The 19512-nt window shown below is 29.1% G+C and overlaps 2 protein-coding genes across 2 annotated transcripts in view; both read left to right on the top strand.

Annotated features, from left to right (window-relative positions):
• Nucleotides 1-283: 283 nt before the first annotated feature.
• On the top strand, nucleotides 284-904 carry LOC107450464 (ciliary microtubule inner protein 2B-like). Its single transcript, XM_016066258.3, has one exon. The coding sequence runs from the start codon at nucleotides 284-286 to the stop codon at nucleotides 902-904; it is 621 nt and encodes a 206-aa protein (XP_015921744.1).
• An 11638-nt stretch (nucleotides 905-12542) lies between these two features.
• Nucleotides 12543-19512, top strand: part of LOC107450463 (tyrosine-protein kinase transmembrane receptor Ror) — a 272177-nt gene continuing 265207 nt past the window's right edge. Inside the window, exon 1 of the mRNA XM_087164527.1 lies at nucleotides 12543-12901. Coding sequence (XP_087020653.1) covers nucleotides 12763-12901 — 139 coding nt within the window. The 5' untranslated portion in view covers nucleotides 12543-12762. The remainder of the gene's footprint in view (nucleotides 12902-19512) is intronic.

Here is a 19512-nt window from a genome sequence, read left to right as displayed (position 1 = left end):
AAATAAATAAATAAAAACATTCAATTTCTGGTTAAGGAGACAGTTATGTTTAATGAGAGCTAAAAGCTATTTTAATCTATGCGCATAGTTGTCAAAATGATTTACTATTCCAACATTGCACTTAAATATAAACAACCGCAACGACTTATAGAAAAAGTGCCACAAGGTTAATTCGTTCCTATAATTTCTTTTTTATAGCAAACAAAAATTGATTTCATTTCAACAATTGCTAATCAAAATATCGGATGCATTTGCTTTAATCTTAGAAATCAAGATAGCATAAATGACAGCACCCTCTCAGCCATATTTTTTACCTGGTTACACAGGTTGGACTCCCTTAACAGGACCCAAGCGACACTTTGTGATTGGAGAAACCTATGGTCACTATACTCATGATTTGTTACATGGTCATCGTGTGGGTGGAGGACGACTGAATCCCGTGACTGAAGACATTCGATTCATCAATACATTCCCCTACCCACCTCACCAAGATCCTAGATTCTTTCTAGACAATCCTCACAAGCCTTTAGATCCTTACTTTATGCCAGGCTACACAGGGTGGACGCCAGGATCTGCAATAAAGAGAACAAACGCTATAGGTGACACATATGGTAGGATGACCCATACTCTCTTGGCGAAGCATCGTGTTGGTGGAGATCGTTTGAGGCCAGTGAATGAACAGCCAAGAGAATATGTCCTCGAAGAGGAAGAAGTAAAATTTTATTGCAATAAACACGAAGTTACTGGAAATGAAGTGAGGAGAAGATTTAACATGGTGCCAGGATACACTGGGCATGTGCCTAGGGCTCAATTTAGGTATGGGAAAACGAGAAATAAGACTGGCAGGGAAGGGACGGCTGATTTCGAAAGGATTATGGAGAGAAAAACTGCGATGGCTTGCTAAAATCACGATTCGTCAAATTTTTTTAATGCTAATTTATTTCTTGGCTATAAATAAATGGAAATCTCGCCAACGCAGAAACAGTACCAGCTTTCTTACTCCATACTTTATGATACGCGCCAGCCAAAAATTATCAAGAACATTCCCCTGGTCTTAGGGCTCTAACTTTTACTTAGCATTCTAGATTAATATGTGTTAATTTTGACTGCTTCACGATACAGCAATAAATTGCAATTATTATGAAATCATTGTTTTATTGTTTTTCTTTGTAAGCAAAGTTATCAATTGGCGAACTTTTAAGGACCTTCGAAACCGAGCGGTCTCGTCGTTCCGACAAACGCTCTGTTGCGTAGATGTAGCGGGTTTGAATCCCACTATACTTCCTGGATATATCTTTGAGATAACCTTCTCTATCTTGTGCTACCGGTATTATTTAGAACAAAAAAAGAAATTCTGAATGTGCTACCATTTTTGACACGAATTGCATAAAATAAGAACTTCTTGATTTTTTTTTTTTTTTTGCCAAATGCGAAACCAGTTTTAAACACCATAAGCAAGTGAAATTTTTTCCAGGAAGACGCAGTGTATGAAATTCTATAATGTGTTCCAAATGTGCTAGTAGTTCTCACAATTCCATCCATAATGTACTAGTAATTCTCACAATTCCATCTATAATATGCTAGCAGCTCTCACGATTCCATCAATAATATGCTAATAGTTCTTACAATTCCATCCATAATGTGCTAGTAGTTTTCACGATTCAATCCATAATATGTTAGTGGTTCTCACAATTCTATTCATAATGTGCTCGTAGTTCTCACAATTCCATTCATTATCTGATAGCATTTTTCACTATTCCAGTCATAATGTGCTAGTAATTCTCACAATTCCATCGATAATGTGCTAGCAGTTCTCACGATTCCATCCATAATATGCTAGCAGCTTTCACAATTCCATCCATAATGCGCTAGCTTTCTCATAATTCCATCCATAATGCGTTAGTAGTTTTCGCAATTTCATAAAATGGTGATAGTTTCTACTGATTTCTTTGTAGAAAGAGGACTTGTTGGTTATAATTTTTATAAACGTGCTGCCAGTTCTGACACATAAAACTTAAAAAGAATTTCATTATAATTTTTCTAAAATATTCTACCAGTTTTGATCAAATAGAAATTCTTTTTCTTTCTTAAAAGCTTGCTTCCCGCCTTTAAAGTGGCAGACACTGTAGAGAACGTTAATTTTTTCCCCACATGACTTTATTTTATTAAATTATCACTCATCAAGGAAATTAAAAAAAGTACTTAAAATATTAAAACAAATTACAATATCTAAAGTACAAAATTTAGCTTTTTCGCAATGTGGGCTTACTTTATCTTAATAACCGTTCTTCCTATTTTAAGAGAGTAGCGTTCATTAACAGATGTTGTTTAATTGCAAGCTTTTAGAGATAATATCCTTTTAGAGAGTATCAAGATAATTGAAATTTCTCATAAACGTGAGACTATCTCTTTCTCAGTTATTACAATTACATCCGTACTACTGTGGAACAGGTATAAAAGGGAACATTATATTTGTATTTTTTATCGTCACTAAATATTAAAAATTCTCTTCTTGTTATTTCGTAACATCAGTGGAAAAGAGTTATTAAATTGTTCAGACAATCAGAAGAAAAAAAGAAATACAGTAGCTCTAATTCTCGAAATAATGACGACTCTTAACCTCTGCAATTATACGGTCGCCATTAACGACTTAAAGCCATTAGAAATGGCAGACGATTTAGAACAAAGAGAAAACATCTAAACGAAACATAGATGAAGTTGGATGAGTTTTACTTCAATGATCAACATTAAGCGTTAATTAACAATTATAAAAGTGAAGGAGCATAAAAGGAAACTCAAAATCTGGAAAATATTTGTTAAAAAAATAATAAAATTCGTTTTTTTTTGTTGAAAAAAAAGAACAAAAGAATTTTAAAAAAATTATGAAAAGTATGAAGGAAAAAAAACAATGTCAAAGCTGAACGATTTTTTGTTCCACCTATTTTACAACGAAGCACGTGCTGCAGACGATAATCATAATAAATCGAGGATAAAAAAATATAAGTAAGGGGAAAAAAATGGCTAAATTGTTTCGCAAGGAGGGGAGTTTAAAGTTGATATTGATCCATTAAATAATAATAGTTGTTAGATCATCGTAATTTAGTGTTAGCGTTATTTGTTACAGAAAATTAAAAAAATAAAATAAGGGGAGAAAAGGATGAAAATAAATTAGTAAAGGTCAATAAATTGATTATTTTTTTTAAAAAAAATAATTTTTGAACACTTAGAAAAACTGATTGCTTGTGGCATTTAAAATTGTTCTAAATTGATCGCCATTCCAATAGAACAATTACGTCGTCGAATAACGTCGCTTTTATCTTTTAAATTAAAAGTACTTTTTTTTAAAATTCGAAACTGCTCGATGTGGTAATATAACTTTTATATATTTATTAGCAAATTTTCAAAGACAGTTAAAAAAATAATATAATCATTTAAAATACTTTTTCATTATCTTTTTAAATGTTCCTAAGTACACAGTTTATTCATTTAGAGTAAGATAATAACTTAACGGATATGAATCATAGTTGTAAATAGTTTAAAAAAAAATCATGCTTAACTTGTATCTTTTTTATTTGATTAATAGCATGATACATTGTGTTTACCCAGTTAATAAGTTGTAAGATATGTATCAGAGATATGAAAAAAAGTATCTTTACAAAGCGCCATCTGTTAGAACGAAAACATAAAGTTCTCATTAATTTTTTTTACTTATTGCTATCAAGATACTTCAAACGATAATTAAACTTTTTTATCTTCGTTGTCTAATGAATAATATCTTTTTAAAAAATTGTATTCGTTTTTTTCTTTTCTCATGTATAAACTCACTGCAATTTTGTGTAAGAATATTTAAATCTATCAGGTAGGATTATTATTTTTAAATAATGCATAAATAAATAACATTTTGCTTCTTTTGGCATATAAGGAATTGAAAGATTTTTTTAAAAAAATAATTAAAAGTATTGTATCTCTACCAGAAAATTCTATTATTTTTCCAGAATTACTGTTCTGTGCTTTATCGCTATAACTAGAATCCACTCTGATTCGCGAAATGAAAACATTTAAAATTTAAATCTCAAACCGACACATCATCACTAAAATCATTACTTCAAACCTATATGAATAAATATATTTTCATATTAAAATGTCAATTCCTGTGTTTTTTCCCCAAAATAACCAGAAAGGTTTTGTAAACGCATGAATTTGTGAAAAATTCATATTGTTTTCTCTGTTTATAAGAGTACAAACTAAATTTAGAAATGGAACACTACATTTTATACTAGCTGAGTTCCTCGTTTACATTATTTATGTTATTACATTTTAACTTACTTATTTACATTGCACATTATTACTTATTTATATTACATTTACTAATACCTACTTACATTACAGTCAGTGTAGATGTTTGATGTTGGCAACCACAAGTTTGAATTTTGCCTCTAAACGTTAGCCCATTTTAGGAAATCCTTTTACCCACTAAAATTTTTTGCTAGCCTCCAACCAAAAAAACTTTATAACCAAAACAAATTTTAGCCAGTTTTCTACCTAGAAGCCACGAATTTGAATTTTATTTCCAAACATTAGACCATTTTTTTTAATATTTTATAACTGTCGTTGAACAACCGATCCAATTTTGGGTTTACGGCTACTAATGTTTAACTCCGTAGCCTTGTAATTCTTAACCCAATCCAGAAGACAAGGGAATTCCTGGATCAAGTATTGGATGAAATTTTGCCTACGTGGAGGACTTTTTGATGCAACTAACCCGCATTTGCATTACATGGAGAGAGGAAAACTACGAAAACCTTCCACGGTTAGCCTGAAGGCAAGGGGACTCTAACTCCTGATCCGTTTACCACTGAGGATATTTTAAGTCAGCACTGCAATCGGTGCGAGCTGGGTGCTGAATTTGAATCAACCAGCTATCCAACCAACCCGGGTCACCTCATTGGAAGGCGAGTGCTATATCCTGTGAGCCACCACGGTTCAAGCATTAGACTATTGAAGGAATTCATTAGCCTATGCCAGGGATGGCGAACCAATGCACGCGTGCCATTGGTTCGCCATCCCTGCGACACAATATTTCGGGCGCGCCACCGATAGCAATCGTTATTGCACTATGAATTGTTATTACACAAATGTCACACACTATGAAGCATATGTAACAATTAAATTAAAATTCACAAAAAACAAACAAAATAATAAACAATTAATAAAAAAATTAACAATTAATGCTAAAAGAACAATTAATGACCATAAAAAACAAGCTAACAATAAATAACTAGGAAAATAATCAACAGTCCTGCTTAAACTAATATCTTACAACCTAATATAAGTTATTTGTTATTTAATCTGCAATAACAGAAGTCCCACTGATGCTACTTTAAGTTGAATTACGCGTATAACTGCAAAATATATTTTCTTTTCAATGTAAATAAAGAGTTTTAAGTTGATAGTATTTAGTATTATAATTTTCCCAATAATCATGAGGTCTAAATTATTTGACGGCACGTCTGTCATTTCATTAAAGAATTTTTTAGAAAAAATGGCACGTTGGTGTATAAAGGTTCGCCACCCCTGGCCTATGCTATTACCAGAAACTTTTCGTTAACCCACCCTCAAAAAAAAAAAAAAAAAAAAAAGAAAATTATGGCCAAAACAAATTTTGGCTAAGTTTTGAGGTTGGCAAGAGTAAGTTTGAATTTTGCCTCAAAACGTTTGCCCATTTGCCCAGGAAATCGCTTACGCATGTTAGAACCGGAAACTTTTCGTTAGCCCACCCACAAAGAAAAAAAAATTGTGGCAAAAGCTAATTTTGGCTAAGTTATGAAGTTGGCAACCACAAGTTTGAATTTTGCCTCCAAATATGAGTACATTGTAGTCTTTACTATCGTGCAATTCAAAAAACAACGTAAGAGCTGCACGATTGATTTCGGGAAAAGTTGACAACTATTTTTCTTCTATTGCTAATGCTACAAACGCTAAAATAGAATTTCAAAAAACTATTAAAATGAAATTTATTTTTAAAAAAAAATTGTTATGCAATATGTTGCTTATCATCCAAAAATTTTTTAGGCAATATGCTGCTTATCATCCAAAAATTTTTTAAGCAATATGTTGCTTATCATCCAAAAAAATTGTTATGCAATATGTTGCTTATCATCCAACGCGCGGCAGATCATACAATCCCTGTTGCCTTATAAATTTCGTAATATTATGAATATCTTTCTTTAAATACAGCTAGCTCCTCAAAGTTTTAATTTTTTCAGAATTCTACGAATATTACCATCATTCACGAGTACGAATAAATTGCGCAAAACTTTTATTTTTCAGGAAGAGAAAAGCGCAAAACCGAAATCTGAAAAATCAAAAAAACAGGAAGTTTGCATGTAATAAACGACAACACAGGTTTGAGTGTAGGAGGAAACTGAGAGGAAACAGGATTCTTAGGAATACTTCCGATTTTCAACCTCCGATCAAACTTGTTTTGATGTTTATTACACCCACATTCCTTTACTGTAATTTGTCAGATTTTAGTAGCGATTTCGTTCTTTCCTCGCTTAACCATTAACTCACGAAATCCCGATATACGAACTTTTCTGTTTTCACTTTTTGAGAATTATTCTAAAGATGTTTAAGGGAACACCGTGGATAATTTATAGTTGAATACTAAATTGAATATTTTAATCCTGATTTATAAGAGCCATAATAAACTAAATTCATCTTTTGAAGTACTTCTAAAGATTTCTTAGGAATCTCCTAAAATTACAAATATACCCAAATATTTTTTTAAAAAATGCACGAAAACGAAATTATTTTTCCCCTTCGAAATCTGAAAAATGCACTGAAAATGAAAAAAAAGCGCCTAAAAATACAGAAATACAAAAAAAAAGTTGCAAATGTCATCAAACTTTGGATTAAGTCCTTGATATAATAATTGATTATAGTAGTTTTCGATGTTTATCGATTTTGGGCTTTAGCTCTTGATTCCTCAATTTATCTACAAAAAAAGGTTACGGTTTAAAGTTATGATTGTTATCTATCAATATATTCACATAAAACCATTAGAACAATATAAAAGTACTTCTAAAGATCTCTAAAGAATCTCCTAAAATTACAAATATATCCAAATATTTAAAAAAAAAATATTCGAAAACTATTTTTCTTCTTGTTTAAAACCTTAAAAATGCACTAAAAATTAAACAAAAAAAGAAAAATTTAATTTATCAGTATCTCAATTTATCTACATAAAAGCAAACGGTAAAAAATTACGATAGTTATCTATCAATATATTCGCATAAAACCATTAGAACAATATAAAAGTACTTCTAAAGATCTCTAAAGAATCTCCTAAAATTTCAAATGTACCCAAATATTTTTTAAAAAAAATACTAGAAAAATATTTTTCTGACCTAAAACTATTTTAACTGAAAAATGCACTACAAATTAAGCGAAAAACGAAAACTTTAATTTATCAATATCTCAATTTATCTATATAAAAGGAAACGGCAAAAATTTACGATAGTTATCTATCAATATATTCACATAAAACCAATAGAACAATATAAAAGTACTTCTAAAGATCTCTAAAGAATCTCCTAAAACTTCAATAATACCCAAATATTTTAAAAAAATGCTCGAAAATTTTTTTTTCCCCCTTTAAAACCTTAAAAATGCACTACAAATTAAACGAAAAAAGAAAACTTTAATTTATCAATATCTCAATTTATCTACATAAAAAGAAATGGTAAAACGTTACGATAGTTATCTATCAATATATTCACATAAAATCATTAGAACAATATAAAAGTACTTCTGAAGATCTCTAAAGAATCTCCTAAAACTTCAAATATACCCAAATATTTTAAAAAAATGCTCGAAAACAAATCTTTTTCCCCCTTTAAAACCTTAAAAATGCACTAAAAATTAAACAAAAAAGGAAAACTTTAATTTATCAGTATCTTAATTTATCTACATAAAAGGAAACGGTAAAAAGTTACGATATTTATCTATCAATATATTCACATAAAACCATAAGAAAAATATAAAATTTGCCTCCTGAATTCGAAAGAGATGTTACTTTCTTTAAACGTTTGTGTGACGCATGGGTGACATCCATATATTTATACAGTTAGATAGTATCTAGCAAACCTCCTTCTTCAGAGGGTGAATGTTTAATAAATCTGTTCCATAAAGAAGATTACTCAGTTAGGGATTATTGGGGATGGGGTAGATCACAGCTCTATAAATCTGCTGACTATTTCCCCTCCAACTGATGTAGACTTCAAGCTCATGAAATCGATGAATCTAATCGGGAATTACTATGTATAATATTTCGAGTCGAGAGGGAGCTCCAATCAGCACTCTGCCATTTGAACACAATATATATATATATATATATATATATATATATATATATATATATATATATATATATATATATATATATATATATATATATATATATATATATATATATATATATATATATATATATATATATATATATATATTCAAAATACACATTTTTAACTATTTAATTTTAAGAGACGAAAAAAAGAGGGTTTGTATCAAATTGGGAGTATAGTTTCTAAACTATAAATATTTTTTTTTAAATTTCGATTTAACTGATTGACTAATTTCGTTTGCATTTTGTCATTTAAAATTACACAGTTTAGAATGATATATAAATTACGAACCATGGAAGGTTTTCGCGGTTTTCCTCTCAGAGTAACGTAAATGTGGGTCAGTCCCATCAAACAAATTTTCCACGAAGGCAAATTTCACCCAATGCTTGATCTAGGAGTTCCCTTGTTTTCAGGATTGGGTTCAAAATTACAAGGTTACGGAGTTGAACATTAGTAGTCGTAAATCAAAACTAGGATCGGCAGTTACAAATAAATATAAATGATTTTGATAATTTTTCTCTGGGCGGAAAAATCTCGCCACATTGGCGATTTTAGTTTTAATAATTTAAAAGTTTCTACGGCTGTGGTAGCCCAGCAGTTGGTTAATCGGACTCCAGTTCAAAGGGGCCGGGGTTCGATCTTCCACTCTGCCAAAACCCCCCTACTACACGTGATATACATCCTCGTAAATATGTGAAATCGAAAGTTCTGTAGTCGGTCGCTAAACAGTGCCATGGATGAAGGATCTCCCTTCCCCGTTATATCTATGTCCAAATTATGCATATGGCCTCTCGAATGAGTGATACTGCCATCTATCTGGGGGATTCTGAGCTAAGAAGTACTTTCACCCTTGCGGTGTTCTCTAGTCGAACGAAAGGTGCGCCTTCCTGGTTTAATTCGCAAAGCTTAGCTTGGCTTGCTGATGAGCTAGGCTTGTCCAAGTGTCGTTAGAAGCAACGGCGACAGCGAAAGTTACTTCAGCACTCCGTTATCTAGGCCCATAAAAAATTAAAAATTTGAGAATTATTCATTGATTTTGATAATTCTCCTAAAATTAGAAAAATCTAGCAACATTGGCGATTGTCATAAATTTAATAACTCCTTAAATAGTAGAGTTATTTATCCGTTCTAAAGCCCATATAATTCTTTAGGGTGATATGTGGGTTATATAGTTTAAAACAATAGTTTTGCTGCAGTGTAAGTCACTTAAATTGTGGCAGTTTTTATTTTTCTTGACGAAGCAACTTCGAGAAACATTGTTAAATAGAATAATCAGCTCACATTATGAAAACTAACTTGACCAACATCGATTGTTATTACAAATTCTAAATAACAGCAAATTTTCGCGTCTAATCCAGGATGCGAACTTTGAACTTTCAGAATTGATTTTGCACTTTGAGAACAATTTTCTCTTAATACTTACTTAAGAATCGAAGAGTTATTTCAAAGTTATATAAGCAGATCTGATTTTTTTTTTTTAAACTTCATTCTAGCGTGTGGGGGAAAAATTGAGCTTTACCGATGCCACCGACCAAAACACAAAAATAAAGAGCATCCTTAGAAATTGCATCTTAGGAAAATGTATATAAAAGTTCTGATCCGTGATGACACGTCATTTCTCCATTTCATTGATCCCAATCTCCTTTTTTTGTTCGATTTTTCCCAGCAGCAAGAAAAACATTCGAAGTGGGAATAGAAGTAAGAATAGAATATAAGAAAAATACAATAATTCGTGCTTCCATCAGTCTCAGCGGCGGGTGGGCTTAACTTGACCCCTTTAACCAGGGTTAAGGTTAATAGAAAGACAAACATTGTAGGGCGTTTGCATGATGACACGTAGGATGCATTTGAATACCGTTTGTAAGGAGGGGTGTGCCAAGTAAAATTATCGTTTGTTCATATCGAATTAAATATAGAATAGTTTCTACTGTTTGTTGCATTAAATGGACATGGATTAATGAATTTGTAATTTATTCTTTTGCAGTTTGTCTCGAAATTTCCAAGTTTCCATATTTTCGTCTAATTTTATTTAGTTTTGTTTTTCAGTTAAATAAACGAAAATAATGACATAAAATAATGAGTTAGAAGTCATAAAATACAAGGTGTGACTATTCATTTTTAGGATTGATTTAATAACTCCCTGAAATATTGTGTGAATTTCATGCCTATGAAATGTGTTTCCAAGCAACCTCCAACTGTCGTAATATATTTCTGGGAAAGTTTGTGAAAGTGCTTTTTCTGAATGCTCTTTAATTTTGACATTCGAAATCCTCAAACCTTTCGCAAACAAATATTATGAATTTTAAGGTTGTTAATATTTATTAATTTCAATAAATATTTAATGATATTAATTAAAATTATAATACTTATTGTAATTATAGTACTTAAATTTTATATTACTTAAATCATAATACTTAAAATTGTAATACTTAAATTAAAATTATAATACTTATTGTAGAAATTCTTCAGGTCTAAAAACAAAAATAAATTTAAAGTTAATATTTATTAATTTCAATAAATATTTAATGATATTAATTAAAATTATAATACTTATTGTAATTATAGTACTTAAATTTTATATTACTTAAATCATAATACTTAAAATTGTAATACTTAAATTAAAATTATAATACTTATTGTAGAAATTCTTCAGGTCTAAAAACAAAAATAAATTTTAAGGTTGTTAATATTTAATAATATTGATTAATATTTGCTAATATTTAGTGTAGAAATTTTGCAGTTTCAAAAATAAAAATGATAAATTTTAAGGTTGTTAATATTTAGTTCATAAATTAATATTTAGTTTATAAATTAATATTTATTGTAGAATTTTTCAGTTACTCAAACATGAATAAATTTTAAGGTGGTTAATATTAAATAATATTAATTAATATTTATTGTAGAAATTTTTCTTTCTCAAAAACAAAAATTATAAATTTTAATGTTGTTAATATTTAAGAATAATAATTAATACTTAATAATGTTAATTAATATTTAATAAACCTTAATACTATTAATTAATAGTTAATAATATAAATTTATATTTATTACAGAAATTTTCAGTTTCGAAAACATAAATAAATTTTAAGATTGTTAATATTTAATAATATTAATTAATATTTATGATAAAAAATTTTTAGTTTCAGAAACAAAAATTATAAGTTTTAAGGTTGTTAATATTTAAGAATATTAAGTAATATTTAACAATATTAATTAATAATTATTGTATAATTTTTCAGTTTCGGAAACATAAATAAATTTTAAGGTTGTTAATATTTACTAATATTAATTAATATTTATTGTAAAAAATTTTCAGTTTCAAAAACGAAATCATAAATTTTGAGGCTGTTAATATTTATTGATACCAATTAATATTTTATATTAATTAATATTTATTGTAGAATTTAGAAAAAAACTACTGTGATTTTTAACCATTAACGGTATAAGTACAACAACAATTGCTTATCACATAAATGCAAGGCCCGAAAAAAATGTGGTGAGACTCAATTGTTTATACCAAAAAAAACATTTTTTTTTGCCATCAACCACTTTTAGTATTAACAACAAAACACTGTTCTTTGACCTTATATTACTAATATATCACGTGTTTGACAGAATTATCTTGAAAAAAAGGGTCAGTCTTTTTCTAAAGAACGCTTGGCGCAAACAAGATAAATAAACAATTCTACAGAGGTCAAAACAAGAAACTCACAAGGTAGAACATTTTTTTTTAAAAAATACAAGATACAATTGAAATATATTGCTGCTACGTATGACACTGCTGAGCGTAATAGTGAATCATGATTCAAAAACTCCGAATAACAAAAAAAAAGGGAGCGGTAATGTTCTTTTATTAGCGCTGTGTTTATGAAAATTATGAAGAAAAAAAATAGTACTAACATTTCTTTAACATTTAACTGACATTTTTCTAAATGTTTAATTTAAATACATTATTAATCTTATTAGCATTTATTTCCTTTCTCAAAATATTGTTACAATTACAATAAATCGTTAATTTTAAACGGCATATCGAAACGCCATAAGCCTAAAATAAAAAAAGAAGAAGAAAAACTCACCACTAGGTGGCAATCATGTTCCGTTCTCAAGAATCAGTCTCAAGAATCGTCTGCTTTTCCCGTTTAGTGTTAAGTATTCCGCTTCTAGGTACGGATGCGGTCAGGAGCGCTTTATTTAAAACTAACATTGTGATTCGATTTTGGAACGTGTGTTTGTGTGCGGTACTGCCGGTTTTTGGCACCGTTTCTTGCAACAGAAATTTCAGTATTAGGTGTTTTATTTTTTCCGCATTGGATTACTGACAGAGTATTTTTCACTGTGCTGATTTTCTAAGCACAAAATGCCAGGAAAGAGTTGGATTTTTATCACATTTTGTGCTGCGTTGTCTTCTCTGCACTGTCTTGCGGACGGGTCATCAGCGGCAAGGCGGCGATTACCGGCTCCTTTGCCCCCAATCGAAGATGACGTATCGGAAGAAGGTAGGAATGGGATTTGTTTGTTTTTATTTGAACGGTTACGTTTATCTACGAGTAAATGATAATACAAAAAATTTAATGGCATTATAATCACGACCGTTTATTAAATAATTGTCAAATGGATTTGGCTTTATAATTCTGCCCGTACATTAAATAAATGTCAATTAGACATTGATATGTCAATAATAATGACATTTATATACTCCGCTCTTTAAATAAATGTCAATTTGATATAAAGGATGTAATGACTTTACTATCACTCCCTTTCTCTTAATAAATGTCAATTAGATATTGAAATGTCAATTGGATATGGCTTTATAATTCTGACCGTAATAATTATTAAATAATAATTCAATTAGATATTGATATGGCAATTACATAAAAAAAGGCAATGCCATCTACGAATTTGACCGTTCATTAAATAATTGTCAATTAGATATAAAGGATGCAATTAATGACTTTAGAATCACTACCAAACATTAAATAAATGTCATTTAGATATTGCAATGTCATTTGGATATAGCTAATAATTCTGACCGTACATTAAATAATTGTCAATTAGTTATTGATATGTCAATTACATAAAAGATGAAATGTCATCTATAAATTTGACCGCTCATTAAAAATATGTCAATTAGATATAAAGGATGTAATGAGTTTGCAGTCACTACCGTGCATTAAGTAATTGTCATTTAGATATTGAAATGTCTATTAAAAGGAGATTCGTGACGGTACATTAGATATCAATTAGATATTGATATTACAAAGATATTGATATGACGGTACAAAGATGTAAACTCCACCATTCATTAAATAAATCTCAATTGGATATAAGGAATGTAATGATTTTACAATACCGTATATTAAATAAATGTCCTTTAGATATTGAAATGTCGGTTAGATAGGACTTTATATTCATGACAGTACATTAAATATTGATATGACAGTTACATGAAAGTTGTTAACCCAATCATTCATTAAAATTAATTAGATCTAATCCCATCAGATATCATATTTCTATCTATTAATTAGATCTAAATCTATTAGATCTTTAGGTCAAATCAATTTGATCTATCTTTATATCTAATTGATCATGAATATTAATTAGATATAAAGGATGTAATGATTTTACAAACTCAACCGTTCATTAAATTAATTTAAATTAGATATAAAGGATGTAATGACTTTACAATCACTACCTTTCACCAAATAAATACAATTTAGATATTGAAATGACAATTAGATATAACTTCATGCTAACGACCGTGCATGAAGTTAATGTTAATTATATATTGATATGTCAACTTAATATGAAGGATGTAATGAGCTTTACTAAACCTGACGTTCATTAAATTAATTTCTATTAGATATAGAGGATTTAATGACTGTAATAATAACGACATTTTTAAATAAATGTCAATTAGTTATGAAGGATGTAATGCATTTATAACTAAGACTGATCTTTAAAATGTCAATTCGATATTCGATTGTTATGACTTTATAGTCATGACCATTCATTAAATAAATGTCACTTAAATGTTAAATAATTCATACGCTATTTTTCTCTCTCTTTAAAATGCAGTAGGAATATCTTTGAAGAATGAAAATTAACCGTTCATTTACATTTCCGTTACAATAGTTGATTTTATTAATCTATTTAAAAATTTGCTTCATTATTTAATTTTAAAACTTATTTTAAGCTCATGACAATTAATGAGAAAAATAACTTTATTTGATTACTGCTAATTAGTCAGTGCTATTTGAAAAAGTGATAAAACAACTGGATAAGTATAGATCCTTATGGACATTACGATCAGGTAAAATAAAGTTCAATTACTAAAAAAGACATAGCATTTAAATAATATGCGTTTTTTGCTTAGTTGTATATAATTTCGTTATCATGTAAATTAAAGAAAATTTTATTTTTGCTTAAATATGGATAAATAAGAACAAGTTTAAAAAAAAGAACAGTTGCTCTTGCTGTGAGGGAGCACTGTTCAACAAGTTTGAGTTATATCACAATGTAGAAATTTCATAATTTATTTTTTGCTAAAGTTATGTTACGGAAATCTATATTTATACTTTTCTCTTACACTGCGACAAAGTAAGTTTTCATTTCTTTTTTTCGCGTTGGCTACCGAGAGTTGAAATATCAACCGTGTGAGCTATCTTAAGTACGTGTTTGCAAATTTCTGAATGTAAGTTCACTCCTCACATGGGCAAAGAAAAGCTGAAACAAACTATAAGCTGAGGCAATAAATTGGGAAGAATTGAAAGGGTAAAATCGAATAGTTTATATCAACGAACAAAGTGTTTTGAATTTTAATTATACTTATACAGGTTGAATAATAATAATTTTATTCATTTAAAAATGAGTATTAGTTGCGCTGTTACACTTTTTAAGTAAAGAAAACTTGCTTAAAGAGCTGAAGAAAGCTTTGATGACAGTTAAGAAAAAAAAGCGTATCTAAACGAATGTATAATTCAATAACTTATTTATTAACTAAAAAATTTAATTTTTTTGAACAGAAATTAGTTTTAAAGATTTTAATAGTTGATTTAAATTCTTAATATTTTATGTTAGAACACATTTCAAATAGGTCTAACTTTTGTTGCGTGCGAAACGTGCATGGACATTTTTATTTACGCTTTTGTGTCCACTTTAATATTATTCCAAGTTTTGTTTCAATTTTCTTCTGAAACATACGTTTTTTTAAGATTATAATTTTATAAATTACACAATAAAATTACTCCTATGTCTGTTTAAATCAATGCAGAAGTTCTGTTTAAAATTAACATTTAAAGTATTTTGTTGTAGACTCCTTACATTTGATGTCGTCTAGATCTTTGTAAGAAATCGATTAGCAGTTATACTTAGTTTGATCATGGTTAATTTTTTTCCTAATTTTTTGATCACTTTTGTTATTAAATTAAAATATTACACAGCCGAAATTCACGTGCAATAAAGTATCATGAAAAATATATTTTAAAATTTATTTGCCTTGCTGTTTTTATAGCGTTTTATACTTGCAATAGCGATTGGGGCCAATTGTGCCATATTTATGCTCCAAGAAAAATGATATAACGAAAGATTATCTTTTGTTTCGGTGGCTTGTTTTAGGACACGGCCGAAACTTTCCTTTAAAAACAATATAAAATAAAATATAAAAATGTATTTTTAAATAAAAGAAAATCGTTTAAAATAATTTAGAGTTTAAAATGTCAGATTATTATTTATTTTAAAAGCATCGTTTTTTCATCAGTGCTTTTTTCTCTTTTCTAAGAAATAATTTTAATTATTCCTTTTAATCTATTATTAACTTACTATTAAAAATTACGTTACGAAAAAAATTTAAAACTGAGATTTTTTTAGGTGTTATGGTTTAAATATTTAGTCTCGCAAACTATTGTATATCAACATGTTTCAAATGCTTTTGTACTTCTTATCCATGCAATAAACGTGGCAAATTGTCAAATGACTTAATTTAAAAAAAATTTGTTGCTGTCTAAATGGTATGTTTACAAGCCTTTTAAAAGGGTATTAAAAATAGCAAAACGACGTTTAGAATCCCAAAATCTTCCGCCATGGTGCAAGTGATCACTGATAAAAATCTTAAAGAATGTTCTAAGGAGGAACTCGACAAGGACTCAACTGTTCACACGGATCTGCCGTGCTGATCTCCGCAATCTTATTATTATTATTCCACATAGATTATCTCGATAAATTCGATCAAAATAAAACTCCGAATTTAGCATGAGCAACAACAGGACATCATTGTGTGTCCGATTTTAGAAAAAGGAAGAAGCCCTTGTCACTTCCAAGACCCCAAACGGTTTGTTTTTCTTATCTTTTTTTTTTATATTCCCCCATTGCAAACGATTTCTTTTAACGTTTTTCTTTCTTATCTACGTTTCCTGAGTACAATATTTTTGCATCGGGGGAGTTACGGCAGATGCGAGTTGCATGTTGCCACCATTCTTACCTCTTTTGAGGGGGGTTTCTGTCTGCCAGAGTATTTTGTTATGACGTTTTTTTCTTCCGTATCAAGCTGGGCGCTATGGTAAGATGGGGGGAAGTGAATTCGTGCTCAGCTACGTGCCTGATTGGACGAAATTCGTCTTGGGGGTGCTTCTGAATTGCGACCCCCGGGCACGTGCTCTATGACAAGTTTGTATTTTCTTTCCCTTTCTTGGTTGTTAGCAGAGAGGTACCTTTTTAGGAAAAAAGGTAGAAAATCACTTGCACCATCAAATTGTTTTAGAGGGGGTTATGGGTACCTGGTACATTTTAAGATACTTCTTTTAAAAATGCCTATATTTGAGTTATTTTTTTTAAAAACTGTTTTACCATTTAAAAAGTATGCTAAACGAGTAACCAGTTTTTTTAAGATTAAGAAATTGGTTCTTCTAATTTTTAATACACGAAAATATAATGCCCTAATATTAACGATAATGAATTTATTTTGATTAAAAGTAGCATACATGCACATGCTTTCATAAATTGAAAAAAAAAAAAAATGTTTCATTAGGACAAATACCTCAAACTTTTGAATCTTAAATTTAATATTGATCTGTTTCAATGTAAAAACCATTAATCATTGAGGAAAAATTGCTCGAAATTTCCCATCTGTTGAGGTTGAGTCGTAAATCAATTTTTAAGGGAGGAGTAAACAAAATTTCTTTCGAAATCTTCCCAAGTGGGTAGAGTGCTCACCCTCCAATGAGGTGACGCAGGTTCGAATCCAAGCAATGGTTTTTCAATTTGAATTTTTAGCTCTGACTACGTTGCGGAAGTGAAAATATCCTCAGTGGTTGATGGATCATGGGTTAGAATCTTCTTTCAACCGGATTAACCATGGGAGGTTTTCATGGTTTTCCTCTCCGTGTAAAGCAAATACCGGTTACTTTCATTAAGGAGTCCTCCTTGAAAGCTAGTTTGTTCTCATGTTTGATCTACGAGTTACCTTGTTTTCTGTGTTGGGTTCAAAATTACAAGGTTATAGAGTTGAATATAGCTGAGAATCCCAAGATGTGTAGATAAGTGTATTTTAAATATTTTTCTAGAAATCGAATTATTTTTTTTAAAAATTATTTAAGCTGACTTTGATTTTTATTTTACGATTGAAAACTATAATTTGCAAATTAGTTGTAATAGCATTGCGGAATTACCCATTTCATAAATAAAATAAATAAATAAAATTCCAGAGGTAATTATAATTTTGAGTGATTATTATTAAAATGTGAATAATTACTATTGAATGTACGACTTTTTTAAAATTCGATTTTTTAGGAGCTATTCAATCGATTTCGCTCAAATTTTGTATTTTGCCTCGTAAAATTACATACTTTAAAATTATGCAAAAAATTGTATACCTTACTATTCAAAAATTTTCAGTCTATTTTCAAATAAAATAATATTTACTAAAAATTTTTTTTTTGCATGGAATTATCTTTGGAGAAACGAATTTTATAATTGTGTGCAACATTTTTTCAATTTGCTTAAAAAGTTTTCGAGATATGGTGAAATACTCAAAAAGTAAAATTAATATTACCAACTTTGGATCGCTGCCCTGACCTAACTATGGGGACCATAATTCCCAAATTGCGGCTACTTTCTATATTTTGGGGGTCAGAAATCTGAATGCGTCGAAATAAAAGGTATGTTTATGTCTCTGATTTCGTAACTTAAAATATCGTCTGCAATGAGTAGTTAGCATATTTGAGGTCTCCCCCATCGAATCATTAAATTTGAGTCCTAGAACGTAACGATCCGATCATTAGATCAAAAGTTATTTAGGGTGTGTGGTCCGATTTTTTTTTGACGCACTGTACAAGCATTAATTGATATTATTAAAGAAAATACGAAATAAAATTATTAGAAAGAAATTCTTTACTTAAATAAAATTAAATATTTTGGCAATGATGTATTCTAAAAAGGGATTTTTTGGTGCTCTTTTTACTGGTGTTTTTGATCAAGTGTTTTTTCCGGTTGCTTCTTTTTTCTGGTTTTTTTTCCGGTATTAGGACAACTAACAAATAGTACTCGAACTGGTACAGCGGAATACAAACATGAAGTGTTAAAAGTACGAGAATATTTCTCATATTTTTCTTATTTTAACCCTTTGACGCAGATGCGATATCGGTGTCCCTTATATATATATATATATATATATATATATATATATATATATATATATATATATATATATATATATATATATATATATATATATATATATATATATATATATATATATATATATATATATATATTTTACTGTCGCTCTACTTACAAGCAAAAATATATTTTGATATTTTATAATTATTAAAAAAAATAGTCTAATAGTTACCAAAAAATCTCTTAGATTATAGGAATTATATTTGTACTGGAATATTAAAATTCCAAAAAAGTAGCTTCAAATTTTTCAATAATTAATTTTGTAAATTTAAGAAATTTCAATGATGAATAATTGTTTCTCTTGGATCTAAATAACTGCAAATTTGGAAAATTATAGTTTGGATAAAGCCATGTTTGGAAGATTTTACCTTAAACGCAGAAAAAGAAACCTGTGTTTCAAGTAGCCTTTCATTACCATAAATTATAAAAATAAATA

The sequence above is a fragment of the Parasteatoda tepidariorum genome, chromosome 5 (genome assembly GCF_982258835.1).
Source record: "Parasteatoda tepidariorum strain Cologne lab strain chromosome 5, Ptep-v5.0, whole genome shotgun sequence".
In the NCBI taxonomy this organism is placed as follows: Eukaryota; Metazoa; Arthropoda; class Arachnida; order Araneae; family Theridiidae; genus Parasteatoda; species Parasteatoda tepidariorum.
The sequence above is the reverse complement of the archived record's forward strand: the minus strand, read 5'-3'. Positions and strand labels throughout refer to the sequence as shown.

Coding starts and splice junctions, on each gene's coding strand:
- LOC107450464 (XM_016066258.3), top strand. CDS start 284: ATGACAGCACCCTCTCAGCCATATTTTTTACCTGGTTACACAGGTTGG.